Genomic DNA, 16,722 nt, shown 5'->3' on the forward strand with positions numbered 1-16,722 from the left:
AGAGTTTATAATAAATTGTGAATATACCCTCGCTGCTCCTTCCTTTTCTCTCTGTCTCTCTGCTGCGGGAACGACGACGACGCTCCTCTTTGCTCTTGTTTTTCTTTTTTTCTTTTTTTTTTTCAAGAGCGCGTACGTCATTACTAAATAACCGTGAAGTTTGTAACTGGAAACCGAGTTGGAAAAAAAAAAGATCATTTACTCTGAGATTAAAAAAAAAGGCTCATGTTAATCGTGTGTTCGAAAAAAAAGTAGTTTTCAACTCTTCCTTCAAAGGTTGTGCCTCAAACTAACTTTTTTTTCAAGTTTGTCATTAAGTTGCATTGTTATACATTCATACAGTCGCGGTGAATAATTTAGACGAGGATGTAACCATTGTACCTTTAGATATTTTTCATGAAACATACTAACTTACTGAAAATCCAAGCGTATATTCATCCTACGGATTATCATTTTAAAAATATCATAACTTGGTTGTCAACCAAATCAAAACAGTTTTTCTTTGATTGAAATCAATGAAAACCTCAGCTGAAACCTTTTTCATCAATTTTTTTTCCTTTAAAATTACATAATAATTTAGTTAAACTGGTTAAGTATTTCATGAATCTTCACATTGGTTATCGATCAAGAGCTTGTTTATGCCGCTGCATCTTGTAAATAATTAGTATAATTCCAACCACACGCCTGAGCCGTGATACTAAAAAGTAAAATAAATGCAAGAAAGAAAAAAAAGCACTTGGATTCACGGTACAGCCGTACCTTGCTAATACTCCAACTGCTAAAGATGCAATCGCACACACACACACACACAAACTGCACACGTGTCCTTTCGTTCGAGCTCAGCCTCACAATAGCCTCCATTTCAAAGAAATCAATAACGATAAGAAGCATAACGCGAGCTCGGAACCACCAAGAGCAAATCCCTCCGTTGTGTGCACTAACAGGAAGGGGGTGAAACGGCGTAGTCGTATACCGTTGACACAAAAAGAGCGGAGAGGTGGGGGGAGGGGGGGAAAAAAAATAAGACGAGCAAAAAGAAAAGTAATTTACCGAGAGATAAAGGAGGACGAGAACGGAGGGAGGCGCGCGCGCCCTGCTCCTTTCGGCCTCCGCTCCTTTTATCCTGTTTGCCCTGACGCGGCCCGATCGTGATTGGAGCCCCTATATATATATATATACGTACACGGCCGCAGGTAGGTCCCGCGGGCGCACCTGTGTGCATTTGCATAAGGCACCCGACGCCTCGAGCACCCTATATTTATATACGTACTTTGTGCACACACACACACACACATACGCGCGCGCGCTAGTGCGAACATGCGGAGCGTACATAATCCACCGGTACTGCCGGTAGTCCCTCTTTTGCTCGTGTGCGCGTGGATGTGTCGCCAGCTCTGGAGCACAAGGCGTGGGCGAGATGGCTTTTTGCGCGTATTCACGTTGTATAGGTGTATATAGGTGCGCATGCAAAGGGGGCATGGTTAATCGCGAGCGGCGATCGGCCGTACGGGGTCTCCTCCTCGAAGTCGTTTGTGTGTGTATGTATAATCTTGTGGTGCAGTGGGCGCGTTAGAGTTGGCTGCGCGTATGTTGGTACACGCGCTTTTAATCAAGTGTTTTCGCAATGGGTGGCGAACGAAGGTACCACCACCACCACCACCACCAGCTTATGATCGTTCGCGGAAGCAGCGGACGTAATCCCTTGTCAGGTGGACGGTCGTCCGTTTATATATGCAAGACGAAATGAGCTCTGTATATAATTATATATACCTTAATTGTGGTACGACGTGTACTATGCTTGTTATCATTGCGTTTTCTTTAAAATCACCTGTAAAGTGAATTTTTCTTTTCTTTTTTTTTCCCTGTAAGTACTCAGCAAAAAGGAAGCTATGATCGGTATTAATATATCATATACAAATATTTGTTTCGGTAAGCGATGATAAGCTATACAAGGCACGTGTTATTTGCAATCAATTCGTCACTCCGAACCCGTTAATAATTCGTCAATAGCCCAACATTAAACAGCAACAACCATAGTACCTATCTTGGACCGCGTCAACTCGGCTCGTATGGTTGCACCGAGATGCCCAAGGGCTTCGCCAATGAGCCATGTAGAGCACTGGAGGTATATGCCCGCCTCGTCCCCGTCGCTAATGCGCCAAAGTGCCTACGCGCAGCTATCAATTGAGCCTTTTTCCAGTCCCCATAAATAACACTGCGCGAACGCCAAGGCTGTACACGGTCCGGCCCGACGTAATTGTATTAGATGAGGGCCTGTCAACTTTGCGCTGGCGTTATCCTCCCCCTTGGCCTGGAAAAACGAGCAAAAAAAAAAAAAATCGCGCGCACGTGATGGTTAAGTACGAGCAGGTCGGGTCGGAAATAAATCACGCCGATTCGGCGCGCTCCTCTCTCTCTCTCTCTCGTGTATTGATGCTTATTGGCTCGTCATTATGGATGGAGTTGACAATCGGCAAAGTACGCGCATCGTACGATTTTTCCACGAATAGCACCTACTCGCCCATCATTTTATTACAGTCTACGACCTGGCGGCAGAGCAGAAACAAGAAAGGGGGGGGGGAGAAAGGGTGTGGTATAGTAAGGAATCGAGCGTACCATGGATAAGAGTAAGGGAGCCGCGATAAGTCGCACGTTTTTCCCGGGCTGTAATTACTGCGCGGCTGTGCCACGAGGTGGGCAGCGGGCGAGTGAGACGCTACCGATTATTTATTTCTACCATCGAGAGCTCGGCTACTCCTACGTAATATACGTAAGCTCCTTCGTAGTAACGAGACGCGAGAGTTGAACTGTTTTCTGTACTGGTGCTGTGTGCTCGGTAAAAATGATTCGTAACTTGATCGAGTGCTCCCTCGATACGGTCACAACGGTAGCTGCAGGGGTCGCATCAATTAGAATTGTTGGCACAATCAAGTGTGTTAATCGCGAACCAATGAAAAAAAAAAAAAAAAAAAAGGAATGGGGGGGTTTATCGCTCCGAGCGTGTTTGACTCATCAATGATTTCCATTGAGCTCGAGCTACGCAAATGTATATACCTAATATAATCATCTTACACGTAACGGCAAATATTCGGTAGTGGCGGGATGATGCGATCGCGTTGCCGATTTTCACGTGCGCGTCGTGAAGCGTAATTGCAAAATTGATTCCACCTGACCTGCCGAGCAGCCAAGAGTGAAACTACCGATACGCGGCACACCTTGCTTTTTCTCCCCGCGCCACAGAACTATAATTCAGGTATACACTGCATGTATACATATGGGAAAAATCCGCGGGCTGCGCGGTACAAACTGCACGGAAGAAAAGTATTGGGTGTACACGTATATATATATGTATACAACACTCAAGATCCACCTCTGTCTTTCGTTCTCGCGGTGCATGGCGCAGCGTATCAGCCCCATGAGGAATGAATCTGAGAGCCGCGGCTTGGTCTCGTATACTATATACCTCCAAACGCAAGCTCTCTCTCTCTGCACCGTGCAACTGTTAAGGCTAAGCGGGCAACGTCCAGTTAATGCTATGCCTTCTCACTCGTGCGCTTCGGGGGCAGAGACTCTCATATACTCCCTCGCTTTCTTCGGGCTCCTCTTCCCATCTCCCTGCATCCACCTATATACCTTGTACCTACCGGTCTCGCGGTTTCGCAGATGCACCGCGCTCCTACTCACGACCGTATATATATATACACTCTCTACCTATAATACATGTATACACACCATGTAAGCGTGTATGTACACAATACAGGCAAAGACGGGGGAGTATATAGAAAACGGCTCATTGGCGTAAAGTATAGGTGGCCCGGGGGCGCGCAAATGCACGGGAAATCCCCGCAAATCGGCCGCGATCGACTTTTTCGAAAAACACGTGTAGACGTATACGTATACAGGTATGCCTATCTGCCTTGCCGAGCCGGGAAAATTATACGTATTATATTGCGGGATGGGAAATAGGCGGAGGAGTAAAGGATGTATATATATATATATATATATATATATATATGTATACCTACTACCTGCAACTCGGCTCGTATCGAGTGGTATTAGGCATTACCGTGCATATAACATATACATACAGAGAAAGGCCTTTTCGCTCGCTCTTTCTTTCCCTGTGGTATACCTAGGTATATATACATATATAACTCCGACAACAACCACAGTCAGTCAGTCTCTCTTCTATACCCACTTGTATATTATACGACTATTATCTTCTCTCTACATAATATGCCTATGTGTGTGTGTGTGTGTGTGTGTGTGTGTTCCACTGTAGAAAGCGGCATAGCAGGTGGATTATATCGCGTATCTCGAGGCGGCGCTTGGAGGACTACACACCGATCCTTGCAACTCGACTGATATGAGTAGCTGTACCTGTGCACGCGAAAAGCTTACATTATTCGAAAGAGTATAGGCTGCTCGGTAATACGCGGTGAATACTTACACATAGGTGGTTGTATTATGTACCTGTGCAGGATACACCCAGCATATGAGGGCGTGAGCTGATTTCGTACGGATACTTCTCATGCCCCAGGACGAGGTATCCCTACCTGTTTACGCAATTGATACCTTTTTTCATCCCCTCCCCCTTCCCTGCTCGTATTTATATACATACTAAACTATTGACAATCCGGGGATCGGTATGTAGAGTTTGTATACGTGCCCGAGAGAAGGGAGACGCCAATAATGCGCCTCTTTGCGCCGGATGCATGGATCTCGTTCTCAATTAGAGGATGCAACGCGCGCAATTTCAGGTATACTTGGGTGCACAAGGTTTCGCGACGGTATACAGTAATGGTTGTTGTTCCGCCGTCTCAATTTAATGCTTTCCTAAATCTCCTCCTGCGCGTATACATATACCACGACCAACGCTATATTGACGCTGCCCACGCATGTCTCCCGCGTGCATTACACGTTGTACAGATATATACGTATATGTGTGCGTGCATCACGTCAGGTGAGCGAGAAGGGGAGGGGGGAGGTGGTATACCTACCTGTGTACACTGCGCCTATACGAACTAACAGCCTCGGCCGCGAGTCTGTATTTACGCGAACGAGTTCGCAGTTACGTTGAATAAATTAACCGCGGGCTGCCGCACCACTGAATATCAAGTAGACACGCTGCCCGTCTTGTCGTTGTTTATACGGATGCTCCGGTGGTGGCGAGCTTGCGTGCGGTATACCTACAACCGCCATGTACCTGTGCGCTCGAGGGATATTGGACAGTTTAGGGCTCGTGCTTGCTTTTTTTTATCGATTATATACGAAAATCATCTTTTTGATTGGAAAAAAAAGGGCTCCCTCCCTTATATTGTTACCTTATGCTGGACGCCCAATTTGAATTTCGATGCCAACACGTTGTTTCATTAGGCATCGAGTGAGCGGGGCTGGATTCGCGTACACCTACACCGGATCGATTGCCTTGCTAATCAGACACGTTCTGGTCCCGCTTGCTCCTCGCACGTCCAGTTTGCGCGTCCGTGTCCCTTTTTATTTTTTTTTTCTTTTGCAAATGACTTCTCCGAGTAGCGTGTATATATACAGTGCGAAAAATTAGCGCACACAGTGTCACGCTGTAAGTAGAGCTTTTCGCAATAAAAGTCATTTATGGAAACTAATGTCCGCGCGGAATCCGATCATAAATAATTCACGAGGCTGCTAATGGCCCGGCGAGGTTATAGGTTATAGCTACCGGACACCCGGACCTTTTATTTTCCCCGCTATTAGCTCGCGCCGCGGCCGAGCCAAAGAGCCGCCTCGTACGCGCTGCGCACCGGCATATATCCCTAAGTGTGATTCGTTGTAAGAACTTGTAAGCGCTGCGCAGCCACCGGACGCCTCTCTGGCGCGTAAGTGTTGTACTTGTATAGCATGTGCGCGCGGTGTATGGTTTATGTATCGTGTCAATCGTACCGCCATAGGAGCGGTGTAAGCGCGAAAAGTGAAATCGGAAGGGCATGCACTTCCTCCCGTGAATTCTTGCATTAAGGGAGGGGGGAATAAGAAAAATCACAATTTGTCGTGCACGCGAACTCGAAAAATCATGGCGAGTTGTAGGGGGATGAGGATGTTCGAGATAAGCGAATAATCGATTCGCGCGAAAAAAAACAACAACAACGACAAAGCGCAGTCACGCGGAACAATTAAGTATTATTTCAATTTAATGACCCGGAAAGACCAGTTTTTCACACAATATCCGAGAACAAGATCCCCCGAGCGTACACGCGTATTTGTATATCTGCGATGCCATAAATTACGCGAGCGCACACGCGGGAGCAAAACACCTCGTAACAGATTAACGCATAATCACCCCCCCGAATGCGCATAATCGTTTCCCTTTCATCCAAGCCGAGCGAGCTCCCCTGTATACACTGCACACGTATACGAGGTGCACCTTGCGGTAAAACAAGAAGGGGGATTTTATTTTAGAGCACAGCCGAGAGAAGCGCTCCCCGTTCGCGCGGCCGCGTATACCAAAAAAAAAAAGCCGAGAGCGCGCGGGACAATGTCCTCGTGTATCATTGTATGTATATAACATGGCAACGCGGCTTGCGATTCCGCCGTTCGCGAAAGCACGAGGGCGCGCGGAGGAGGAAAATGATGAAAAAAAAAAAAAAAAAAGGCGCCACGAGAACACCTTGTGAACAATGGTCAAACGGTAGCGGCCCTGAAACATCTGTCTCCTGTTTCGCCGAACACGGGTGTTCTCTCTGTGTATGGGGCTATACACACACCTCGGAGCGTCGCAAAACAATCGGAATACCGATGTCCGAGCCAACGATTACGCATTTTCAATTGCGTCCCCACATTCATCCACTTATGCATCAAAATTCAACCTGCGCCAAATGCATTTGGAAATATATTTAGTTCAATTGTCTCGGTGTTATTTTAATAGCCCGTAGTCTTGTGAACTCCATTTTTTGGCCAAAGAATCGGTTTCGCGATCGGTGCATTATTATACCTGTACAATAGCTGCGAGGGTGAAATTAATTTTTATCTGATCTTCAGTCAGTGTACATACATATAGTCGCCCACTGCACGATGGAGCTTGTGAATATTCAAATTTCCCCTCGTAGCTCGTAATTGTTGGCTGTCGCGGCGGGCCGCCAGGGATTTTTCATCGGCCCGGCAGATAAACCGGTAAATTTATTGAAAATTTCTCCAAACGCCGCAGTTTTTCCGCGCGCGTTTGAGAAAACAGTACTCCTCCGCGATCGCGAGGGAAAAAACGAGATCTTCGGTTTCATTTATAACCGCGAGCCGGTGAAGATATGGCGGGATCTCCGACTCGGTAAATCATTTACTTTCAATAAATCGTGCCTCGCTCACGTTGTTTCCCGCTTTTCGTGAAATCGGCATCGGTATACTTATACCCCTGCATGAATATACTCTTGTTATTCAGAAAATCATCGTACCTCGCACGCGCACCCAATGTGGCCGTCCCTCAAAAAATCTCTTTCCCCCCCCCCACACATATACACTGCTTGGGAAAGGGGGCCGAGGGAGGAGAGCTAAATTTCTCAACACCATCGAAACTCGACACCGCAATTACCGACTCCTCCGCCGCGGCTATAAAGCAGGTTAATATTCCCCCTGCGCGTGCCCGATCGTATCGGGCTCGCAAAAATTTTTGTAGTGTGTACATGTATAATACCTTTGACCGGAGCCGCGTGCAGGTATATCAAAGTATAGCGGGGCAGATTTCGATCGCCGCTGCTTCGGAGTCGGTAGGAAAAAGGGACCGCCGGATGGCGCGTAAGAGCGACATCCTTGAAAGCGCGCGTCAACAATAGATCTATACCTACCGATCCGATCGGGTTTGCTGCTCTTTGTACGTATATATGTATATATATATATATATGTATGTATGGACAGACAGAGACGAACGCGCTCACTTTCTCTGTCGGCGCGCAAAGTAACGAGTGACGAGCGAGAAATCCACGCGGAGATGGACGAATACCTGTTACTCGTACATTTAGGCTCCGACGTGTACGTTGCAGAGAGCAAAAAGTTACGTGGGTATATGGGCAAATCCACCAAACTTTTAACCTTCGTGATCCAGAGATTGAGCTTGAAAATTTCGTATTTAATTTCATAAACGAGTCAAATAAGTTTTTATTCACGATTACTCACCTAAAGAACAATGGGTATGCACAGATTCAAGGCCATAAATTACTTTTTTCTTTTTTTATAAGCGATTTAAGATGCAAAAACACAAAATAAGCGATTGAAGCTCAAGAAAAATTTCGTATTCTTAACAACTTTGTTTGCGTGGCCCGCAATATATTGGCCTTAAAATACCTACTTTTACTCGTTCGAACCTTTCTACAAAACATATCAAAGGCTGAATAGTGTGCCCTCCATGAGAAAAAAATTATGCGTATTTTTTTGAGTGAAGTCAACTTTTTTAAAAAATCATTTCAGTCTCTTCTTATGGACTTTTAAGACGCGGCCCTTCAATCACGGAAAAATTTTTTATTCAATCTTTAAATACTTGGAAAAACAAAAATTTCAAGCCCTGTCTCGATGATGTGCCCTACATTCATAAAGAATACGAGCACTTTGAAGTTGTAATGAAAAAACGAAACTAGTTTTAAAATAACATATTTTTTGATGGCACATCGAAGATTTTACGTGAAAAAGGTCAATATAAGTTGTTACCACTGTATTTTATCATGTTCAATTGAAATATAAATGGGCCATCATTATATTTTTATTAAAAAAAATTTTAACTTGTTAAGGAAACTCATATTTACTCCTCATCAATTTATAGTCCTGGCGCACTGTCTGACCCAGCTCATTTTTTTGTTGTAAATAATATAATTCTAGAAAAAAATAACCGATTGTAATAGTTCAAAATTCTACTTGCTGCTGAAGTAGAATGTAGATGTAGTAATGTAGATTATAAAGTAGCAAGTAGTGAAGATTATAAAAAAATGGTCAAAAGCAGGAAAATAATTTTTAGTCGTCGAAAATTGGACGTGATGTTTTGACAGCCAGTAATATGATTGAAGTCGTTCGAGAAAGTGACTCAAAGGTCCAAATGTTTTTAATTTCTGAAAATAACATAAAAAATATTGAAAAATTATTGGAAAATACCAAATTGCAAGTGGCACCAAATACAATGAAAATTCACCAAGTAATATGGACAGAACAAAGTGAAGATGTGATATTTTTAAATTATTTATCATGTTTAGAATGTGTTAAGAATCCACCATGTAAACATTATAGTTTGAAACCTCACTCTGTTATGATTACAAGTATGAAAAAAAAAATAAATAAAAAAACCAAAAGCGAAGTTGAAGTTAGTAAAGTCGTCAAAATCCGCGCGTTAAGATCAAAAAATGTAATTCAGACAAATAAATAAAAGTGTACATGAAACCATATTTTTGTTATTTATTACAACATTTATAATTTAGACTTATTGAGTACATTCAATATTTGCAATGTCTATTCATTATTATCACTATAAGAGAAATGGAAATTTTGAAATTAATCATATTTGTCAATCAATTAAAGATTTTTTACAAGTCATTGGTTTAATATTAATTTATAAATATTTAAGGTATTTTTTATTTATTTAATCAATAAATAATGTTTTTTTTATAATTTAAACAGATTGGAGTAAAGAAATAGACATACAAAAACAAGGGGAAAAAAGTTGAAATCAATAAAAAAAAATCATTTTAAATAAGGTACTAAACATTATTTTTATGAATTTACACCGAAGGAAAAAATTTTTTAGTACTAGGATATGACTTCTAACTTATTTTAAACTCAAATAAATATTATTAAATATCAGCAAAAAAATAATAATGCTAAAACGACGAGAAAATTTTTTCATTCTTAGCGTATGAGAGTTATGTATTATTACGTCTTCAATTTGAATGGCCTGGAGGTAAAACTAAGAACACCAACAATTTTTTACTAATAATAGGTATACAAATACATATACAAAATTCCAATAGTGTGCCTTGAAAAAAAAAAATTAAAAAAAAAAAATCTCGAAATTAAAGGTTTGGTGGATTTGCCCATATATTATATTGTATATGTGCGCACTACGCCGATTGTCTCGATGCCGGGGATCATATCGTTCCGCGGGTGATCGATGTGCTGCCGGATAGGCGCGATCAGTTTACCCGACTGACCTACTTCTCCTTTTTAATACGTGAGTATGGTATGTATGTTTCCATACGTAGACGACCGCGTGATTATATAAAACGCCGTACGTGCATTGTACAGCTGCCAATTTGATTTTATTTCCACTGCCGGTCCGGCGTATCAATTTGTTCTCGTTTAATGATTTTTCGTTCGTTGTTGCTGGAGCGTATACACATACTTACCTCCTACGCCTTGCAACCGGCCTTTTGCACGAAAGCGCGTATTTTTCCGAAAATAATCGGTTGCGCGCGTTAAGTACATTAGGTATACATAGAGGTACGTTTCATTTCAACCCCCCCCCCCCCCCCACCCCACCCCCACCTTCCTCCTGCATTAGCTATAATTTGCCAGATAATCTTGGGCATTTCGTTGTAATAAATTTGAAATGTAAATCGAATCTCGCCTCGGGATTGCGTACGATTTGGTTCTGTAGCGTGCAGGGCCGCGAGTCAGTGTATTGAGCTGTAAACAAATCAGAGATAGCCATTGGTTCGTGAGTATAATCGCGCTCTCGTTGTTGTCCCCCCCCCCCTTTCACCTCTTTTTTGGGGTCCGAAAAAAAAAACACGTAAACGAAAACCAACAGCGACAATCGCGAGGAGAAAAAGAAAAGCGAGCGTATACGGTGGCCGGCACAGGTGTGCCCGGTGTAATATATCGGTATATATATACGCATGTATAGCGGGAGGGAGCCGGATAACATCGCTTAATCATACACGTCGCTCCACCCACGTTCCTTACGCCTCTCGCTCATGCCCGAGTGTATAAATAAACAAGAAGTATCTCCTCCGGATTATCTATTCGCGAACAAATAATAAAGCACGGCGCGCCCGTCTATTCGAGCGTTCGTTCGCGTTCTATGGGGCAACAAATAAAATCAACATCCAATTGGGCTCGACAATGATCTCGCCGTTTGCATTTATCGGCCTTTAATGAAAAACCCGCGAAATTTCGCGCGCGCCATGTATACATATACTTATGCGTCTACACCCCCACGCTCGATAAATTGTTCACCTCCCCCGTGGGCTGTTGTGTACACGTAACCGTATACCTATACTGTTGCTTTCGGCGCTGCGGTCAAGTATATCCTTTAGCGTGAATCAAGCTTATCTGCGCGCGCGCGTATAAAAAACCGTGGCGTAAAACTGCTGCCGGGCGGTATACGTATATGTATATATTATACTCATTGACCCATGTATATATTTAACAAGTCGCGCCCCCGCCGATCTTGCGTAATTCTTCCTTTGGGCTGCAACATCGGCTTGATCATCATCAGAGGCAGGGACAAAGTAAACGAGTGGATGGTAACGCGTATACCTGTATTATTCGCGCCGCTGCTGGATAGGAGGAGTAGGAAGCCGTCCGCCCGGGTGTTCAATTACTCGCTCGTAAAGCCCGCGCCGAGCTCCCGCTCCCATGGTGATTAACTCTTTCGAATCGTTGCACGCTTTTCCCCTCCGCGACAAACGAATCGCCAAAGGCGCTTCCGTAGCTATATACATATTATGTTTATAGTATCTATTTGGACTTTTATTCCTGATTTCGGGTTATCCAAGTGCATTGTTTGACCGTTGAAGAGAAAAACATTTTCTAGATGAAGGAAAACACGACGCGCTAATGGAGGCGCAACACCGCTCTGTACATGCGACTATGTCGTTAGAGCATATAATATACATATGGACTCTTCGGGGAGTTTCACGAACAATCCATACATAACGCACCTTCTCTTCTCGCAAGTGCGAGGTACTTGTGGGGTTGGTGTGTATACCGACCGCGGGAGTTGGCCAGCACCACCATTTGCCGTTTTATCTTATACATGCCGTTGACTTACATGCCTGCCTGCGTGAGGCGACATCGATGAAGCAGGCATAATAGTCAACAGCAGCAGCGGCGACTAGCAAGCTCCTCCATCGAAATTAATCACCCTAATGATGCCTCCCCTTCCGTCCGAGTAGCGTGTGCTCGCCGAGCCAAGTGTCGGGATGTATACGTCACTATACTCCAAAGTTTATCTTGGTGACCTTGACTCTGCAGAACCAACCACCCCAGCAACAACTGCCGAGCGCGTAATGTATACATGTGAGAGCCATTGTTATCAGGGTGTTATCCGCTCATCCGGAGGCAGCGAGAAGGTGCAAGGAGGAGGTACACTATTATCCCCTGGTTATCATCGCGCGCCCCTCTTCGCGGCTTTTATTGTCTTTCCCTCGCACCCTCGTCCGTCGCATTATAATCTTTTGCGCGCGCTGTTGTTCTTTCTCCTCATCTGCTTTCCGCGGACGATGAAAGCTTGTTTGCCTGTTTTGCGACGCTTTTGGTGTACCCGTCAAGGGCCACCACGGGGAAAAAGAAGAAGAGCACAAACTTATGGACATATATAGGTTTACGGAGCAGTTACATTAACAAATGTTTCGCGGGTGCTCCTCATCATCTTTCGCTTATATATATATATATACCCTTACGTCGTCGACATATTATATTATACTAGCGAGAACAGATCGCCCGCAGTGCTTATATTCCTCCGCAGCATCGCCTTAAAAGTTCCGACCGTTAGTTTATAACGTGTATATACATACATGTACCTGCACGTATAGGCGTTTGCGGCTGTGGTCCCGAACGGTATTTTTTCCGTTTATGCAAGCTCGTATAGGCTATACAACTACATACATCTATATAATACCATACAGCAGATAAGCCCGCACGACACTTTGCTCCGTGCCTTTGTCCCTTTTTTTTAATCTGCTCCCAGCTGATTCTCCCTGCCTAGCGGAGGTGAGAGAGAGACTGTGCGAGTCGACAACGAGCGCCGGCAATCTGTCTCCCGAGCTCGTGATAAATCAATCTCCCCTGCGGACGTGATCGGCCGAGTGGATGGCGAGGAGGTGCTGGTTCCGTGCATATATAGGTATAGCTGTATGTATGTACCATATACTATCGTGTGGCGTCCCCGACGTGCGTGCTGTACGTGTGTAAGTGGGTACAGTTACGGGCGGGTTGGACTCGGGGCGATCGTCATCGGATGCCATCGTTGGGTGTTGCGGTATGTACTTATAAGCGAAGGACTCTGAAAAAAATTCATCGATTACGTTTTATACTGTACAAAGACATACTTTGGAGATGATTATTGTGACTGCTTGGCTTTTGAGGATTGTACGATACGAGTTTACCCGAATTCATGAGGTAGCTGCTACTAATAATTTTGGCATTTATTTGTTAATTTTTTTTTTTTTTTTTTTTTTTTTTTTTTTCTATGTGCTGCATTTTATTAGTATTAACGATAGGGTTTGTGAGATACTAACCATACAAGGCCTTATCTAAAAAATTTTTTTTTTTCGGTTCCCAGTCATTTGTGCATTTTAAATGATCTGTTTACTTTTAAAATACTACAAAAGGATCGCTGCTCGATAAATCATCGTAATTTGTTATTTACTTTACTCGGTCGTGTTCGATCAACAAAAATTAAGCTACCTAAATAATCTTGGTGAGCCATAAAAATAATAAAACTTTTTAACAGAAAATTTATGACAAGCTGTATCATGTTTACCTGTATTACGTCAAGCCGCTCGTTTCTCTTTGAATGTGTATTACATCATTTTACTCAGTCATATATATGTATATGTATATGCCCGTATGAGAAATTACATAAATATTTGAACTGTTATTTTCCATGTTTTAAAAGTTTTTAAGGTACACATTTGTAAATTTTTATTTATTTATTTTTTTTTTTTACATTTTAAGGGAAATTCCCATTATGAACGAATGCTGGTGAATTGTTTAATTTTTATACATGTATTTATTGACACTGAAGGTCCAGTCATTAAATGGTAATTGCTTATTGCATTCAAGGGAAACCCAAGCATAATAATATTTTAAGGTATACTCTACGAAATGCAAATCGTATGAGTTAGCTATGCTTCACTAGCAGAAATGAGGAGAATCTACTGTTTCATATACGAATAATATTTTTGGTAAATATTGTCGACGAATCTAGAAAAACTGTAACCTTTCAAACACATGAAATCTCACTTTTAAATACAAAAATTCGACTCAAAAAAGTAGTATTCACAAAAATGCGGTAATATATTTTTACATACTTGTGATGCAACACACCTTCTTAGCTTTGTCAATTTTGCTATTAACGGCGATCCCAGCAGTAGAGAAGGTATATAGAAATTCAAGAGAAGCTAAGGGTTAAAAATGTGTTTGCATTGACCCGATCGTCAATATACAAACAGGTGGGTGCACCTTTTTACCGCTCGCGGTGAATATATAATTTTACTTGCGACAAAATTATCTCTTTTATCCCGTGCTATGACTCGAGCTCATCTTATCGCCAGTCGGAGATGCAGCAAACACACCGTATTTCCGAAATAAGATGTCAACGTCACGTCAAAAATGTCCCAAAGTTACGTTTCCGATCACATCCGCACTCGTAAATTCTCGGGTAAATCTTTGATAAACAAACTGATAACACCTCAGTGACTCGAGGAGGCACACTTTAACGAAGTCAATGACAACCCATCGACACACACAGCGCATTCAAAGTCACTCGGCAAACAATATAAAAGCGGGTCTCTCTCGTCGGAAATAATTATTCTCCTCGTGATTGGCACACAACAATCAGCGCTGTGACTTTGAGATGGGCTCAATTAATCCATCCCTACTTATAGCTTGTTCAGCTATTTTCAATTCCATACTGTCAACTCACGGTAAGCACAAAAACATCATTCACGTAAACGTGACATCCGTGAATGACTTCAAACACGTTTCTCCGTAGCTTATGCCCTGGAAATCGAGCACATAGTCGGCGGGGACCCATCCTCCATACGCCAATTCCCCTACCACGTGTCCATCGAAGTCTTCGGCGTAAGTTCCTGCGGAGGCGGCATAATCGACGAAAGGCACGTGATAACAGCTGCCCACTGCATCATCGACCGGCAAACCCAGGATTTCCAGGAGTACCGGTACAAAGTTGTCGGAGGCACCCTCAACGTCGGCCGGAAAGATGCCACCCAGCAGAGCGCCAGCGTCGAGAAGATGTTTGTCCTGAAGAGATACGCCGAGCAGCGCAGGAGGCTGGGCGTGGTGGGAGACATAGCAGTGCTGAGGGTAAGCGAGTTGATGGCGAATGGCGAGTGTCCATGGCGTTTGAAGGGGTGAAAAAAAAAATGTTGATTGCATCAGCTGAGAGAGCCCTTGAACCTCGAGGGAAACCCTTACCTGGGCAAACTCGAGTTGCCCGATCCCGGGGACACCTTTGCCAACGAGGTGGCCATAGTCACTGGGTATGGCTACACTTGGATGTACTTCGAAAGGAACAAGACAACCGGGAAAATAATGGAGCTCGACGGCGGTACCTTCGACAAACTCTACTACGCGAAAACCAGGGTCCTGAGCAGGGACTCCTGCCAACAGAACTACAGGTGGATCATTTCCGAGGATCACCTCTGCGCCAGGGTGAAGCAACGCAATCCGATAGCACCGGCAGGCGTCTGCGACGTACGTACACACTATCAACGTATTATTTATGGCGACGCGTGTATGTTTCACTCGCTCTGGTTGCCATCGGCAGGGTGACAGCGGCGGGCCTCTCGTGTACGACAATCGAGTTCTCATCGGGGTGGTGAGCTCCAGTCCCGCTGGCTGCCAGGAGAACATCGCCGCCGGCATCTACACGAGGGTCTCCTCCTTCTTGGATTTCATCCACAAGGCTCTCAAGGACGAGGACGACCCGGAAATCATGACAAAGACCATCAAGGAGGAATCTCTCTACTACGATTACTAATTAGCGCAAGTGTTATATAATTCATAGTTATTGTTAAAAAAAAAAAAAAAAAAAAAATGAATACGATGGTTTCTACCGGTCAAACGTATGTGGCGCTCTTCATTTTTTGTCCTCCTTCACAAAGTCGCATGCGCTATCGTTGCGTCACAGCATTATTTGGTAATCGATTTCCAGCGTCTCTCGTGTGTCGCCCAATACATGCACTTTCGAACCCATAGGAATTCCTCCCGTGATTGAGATACAACGGAGACAGCTCACCCAGACCTGCAGATAGGTACTCGCGACGTGTCTCTCTCTCTCGCGGAAGACGAACGCAAAGAGAAAGTCATGCACCGGAGCTGGCTCTTCTAGTGTCCCTCCGAATCGACTATGGTGCACACGTAAACGGGTGGTTATGAAGCCGTAGGGAAGACGTTGATCGAGTACTCGCGACCGATATTCCAAGCTCACGACTCATTTGGGACAAACTTTCGGCTCGGCGTTTCGCTTCTATTGCGGAGATCGGCGGAGCCTGACGAAGATTTACCGCTGCATTTTTCCCCTACACGTTACAGGAAGTTAATACCACCTTCTATATCAGCACACGTGATAAGTGGAAACAAATCCGCGGAGCTTTATCCGCTTCATCAGCGACACGGGGCCTCCTCGGCGTCGATCTATTAATCGCCGGTACTGCAGTACATATGGCGTTTGAAAATTTCGCGAGCACCAGCCACACTCATGTTGTACACTCAATATTACAGAGATGTATCGCCTTCGATCTGGGAAAA

At 44.0% G+C, this 16,722-nt stretch overlaps 1 protein-coding gene across 1 annotated transcript; it reads left to right on the forward strand.

The window, feature by feature from the left end:
* The first annotated feature begins 1,624 nt into the window (after positions 1 to 1,624).
* LOC149375132 (chymotrypsin-1-like) lies at positions 1,625 to 15,952 on the forward strand. Its single transcript, XM_089590504.1, has 4 exons — positions 1,625 to 1,694; positions 14,945 to 15,276; positions 15,352 to 15,666; positions 15,740 to 15,952. Exons 1-4 carry the CDS (start codon positions 1,625 to 1,627, stop codon positions 15,950 to 15,952), a joined length of 930 nt encoding a protein of 309 aa, XP_089446630.1.
* The last annotated feature ends 770 nt before the right edge of the window (positions 15,953 to 16,722 follow it).

Source organism: Copidosoma floridanum, unplaced genomic scaffold, assembly GCF_036245765.1.
Source record: "Copidosoma floridanum isolate Cflo_tuat_1 unplaced genomic scaffold, Cflo_Japanese_pri ptg000012l, whole genome shotgun sequence".
In the NCBI taxonomy this organism is placed as follows: domain Eukaryota; kingdom Metazoa; phylum Arthropoda; class Insecta; order Hymenoptera; family Encyrtidae; genus Copidosoma; species Copidosoma floridanum.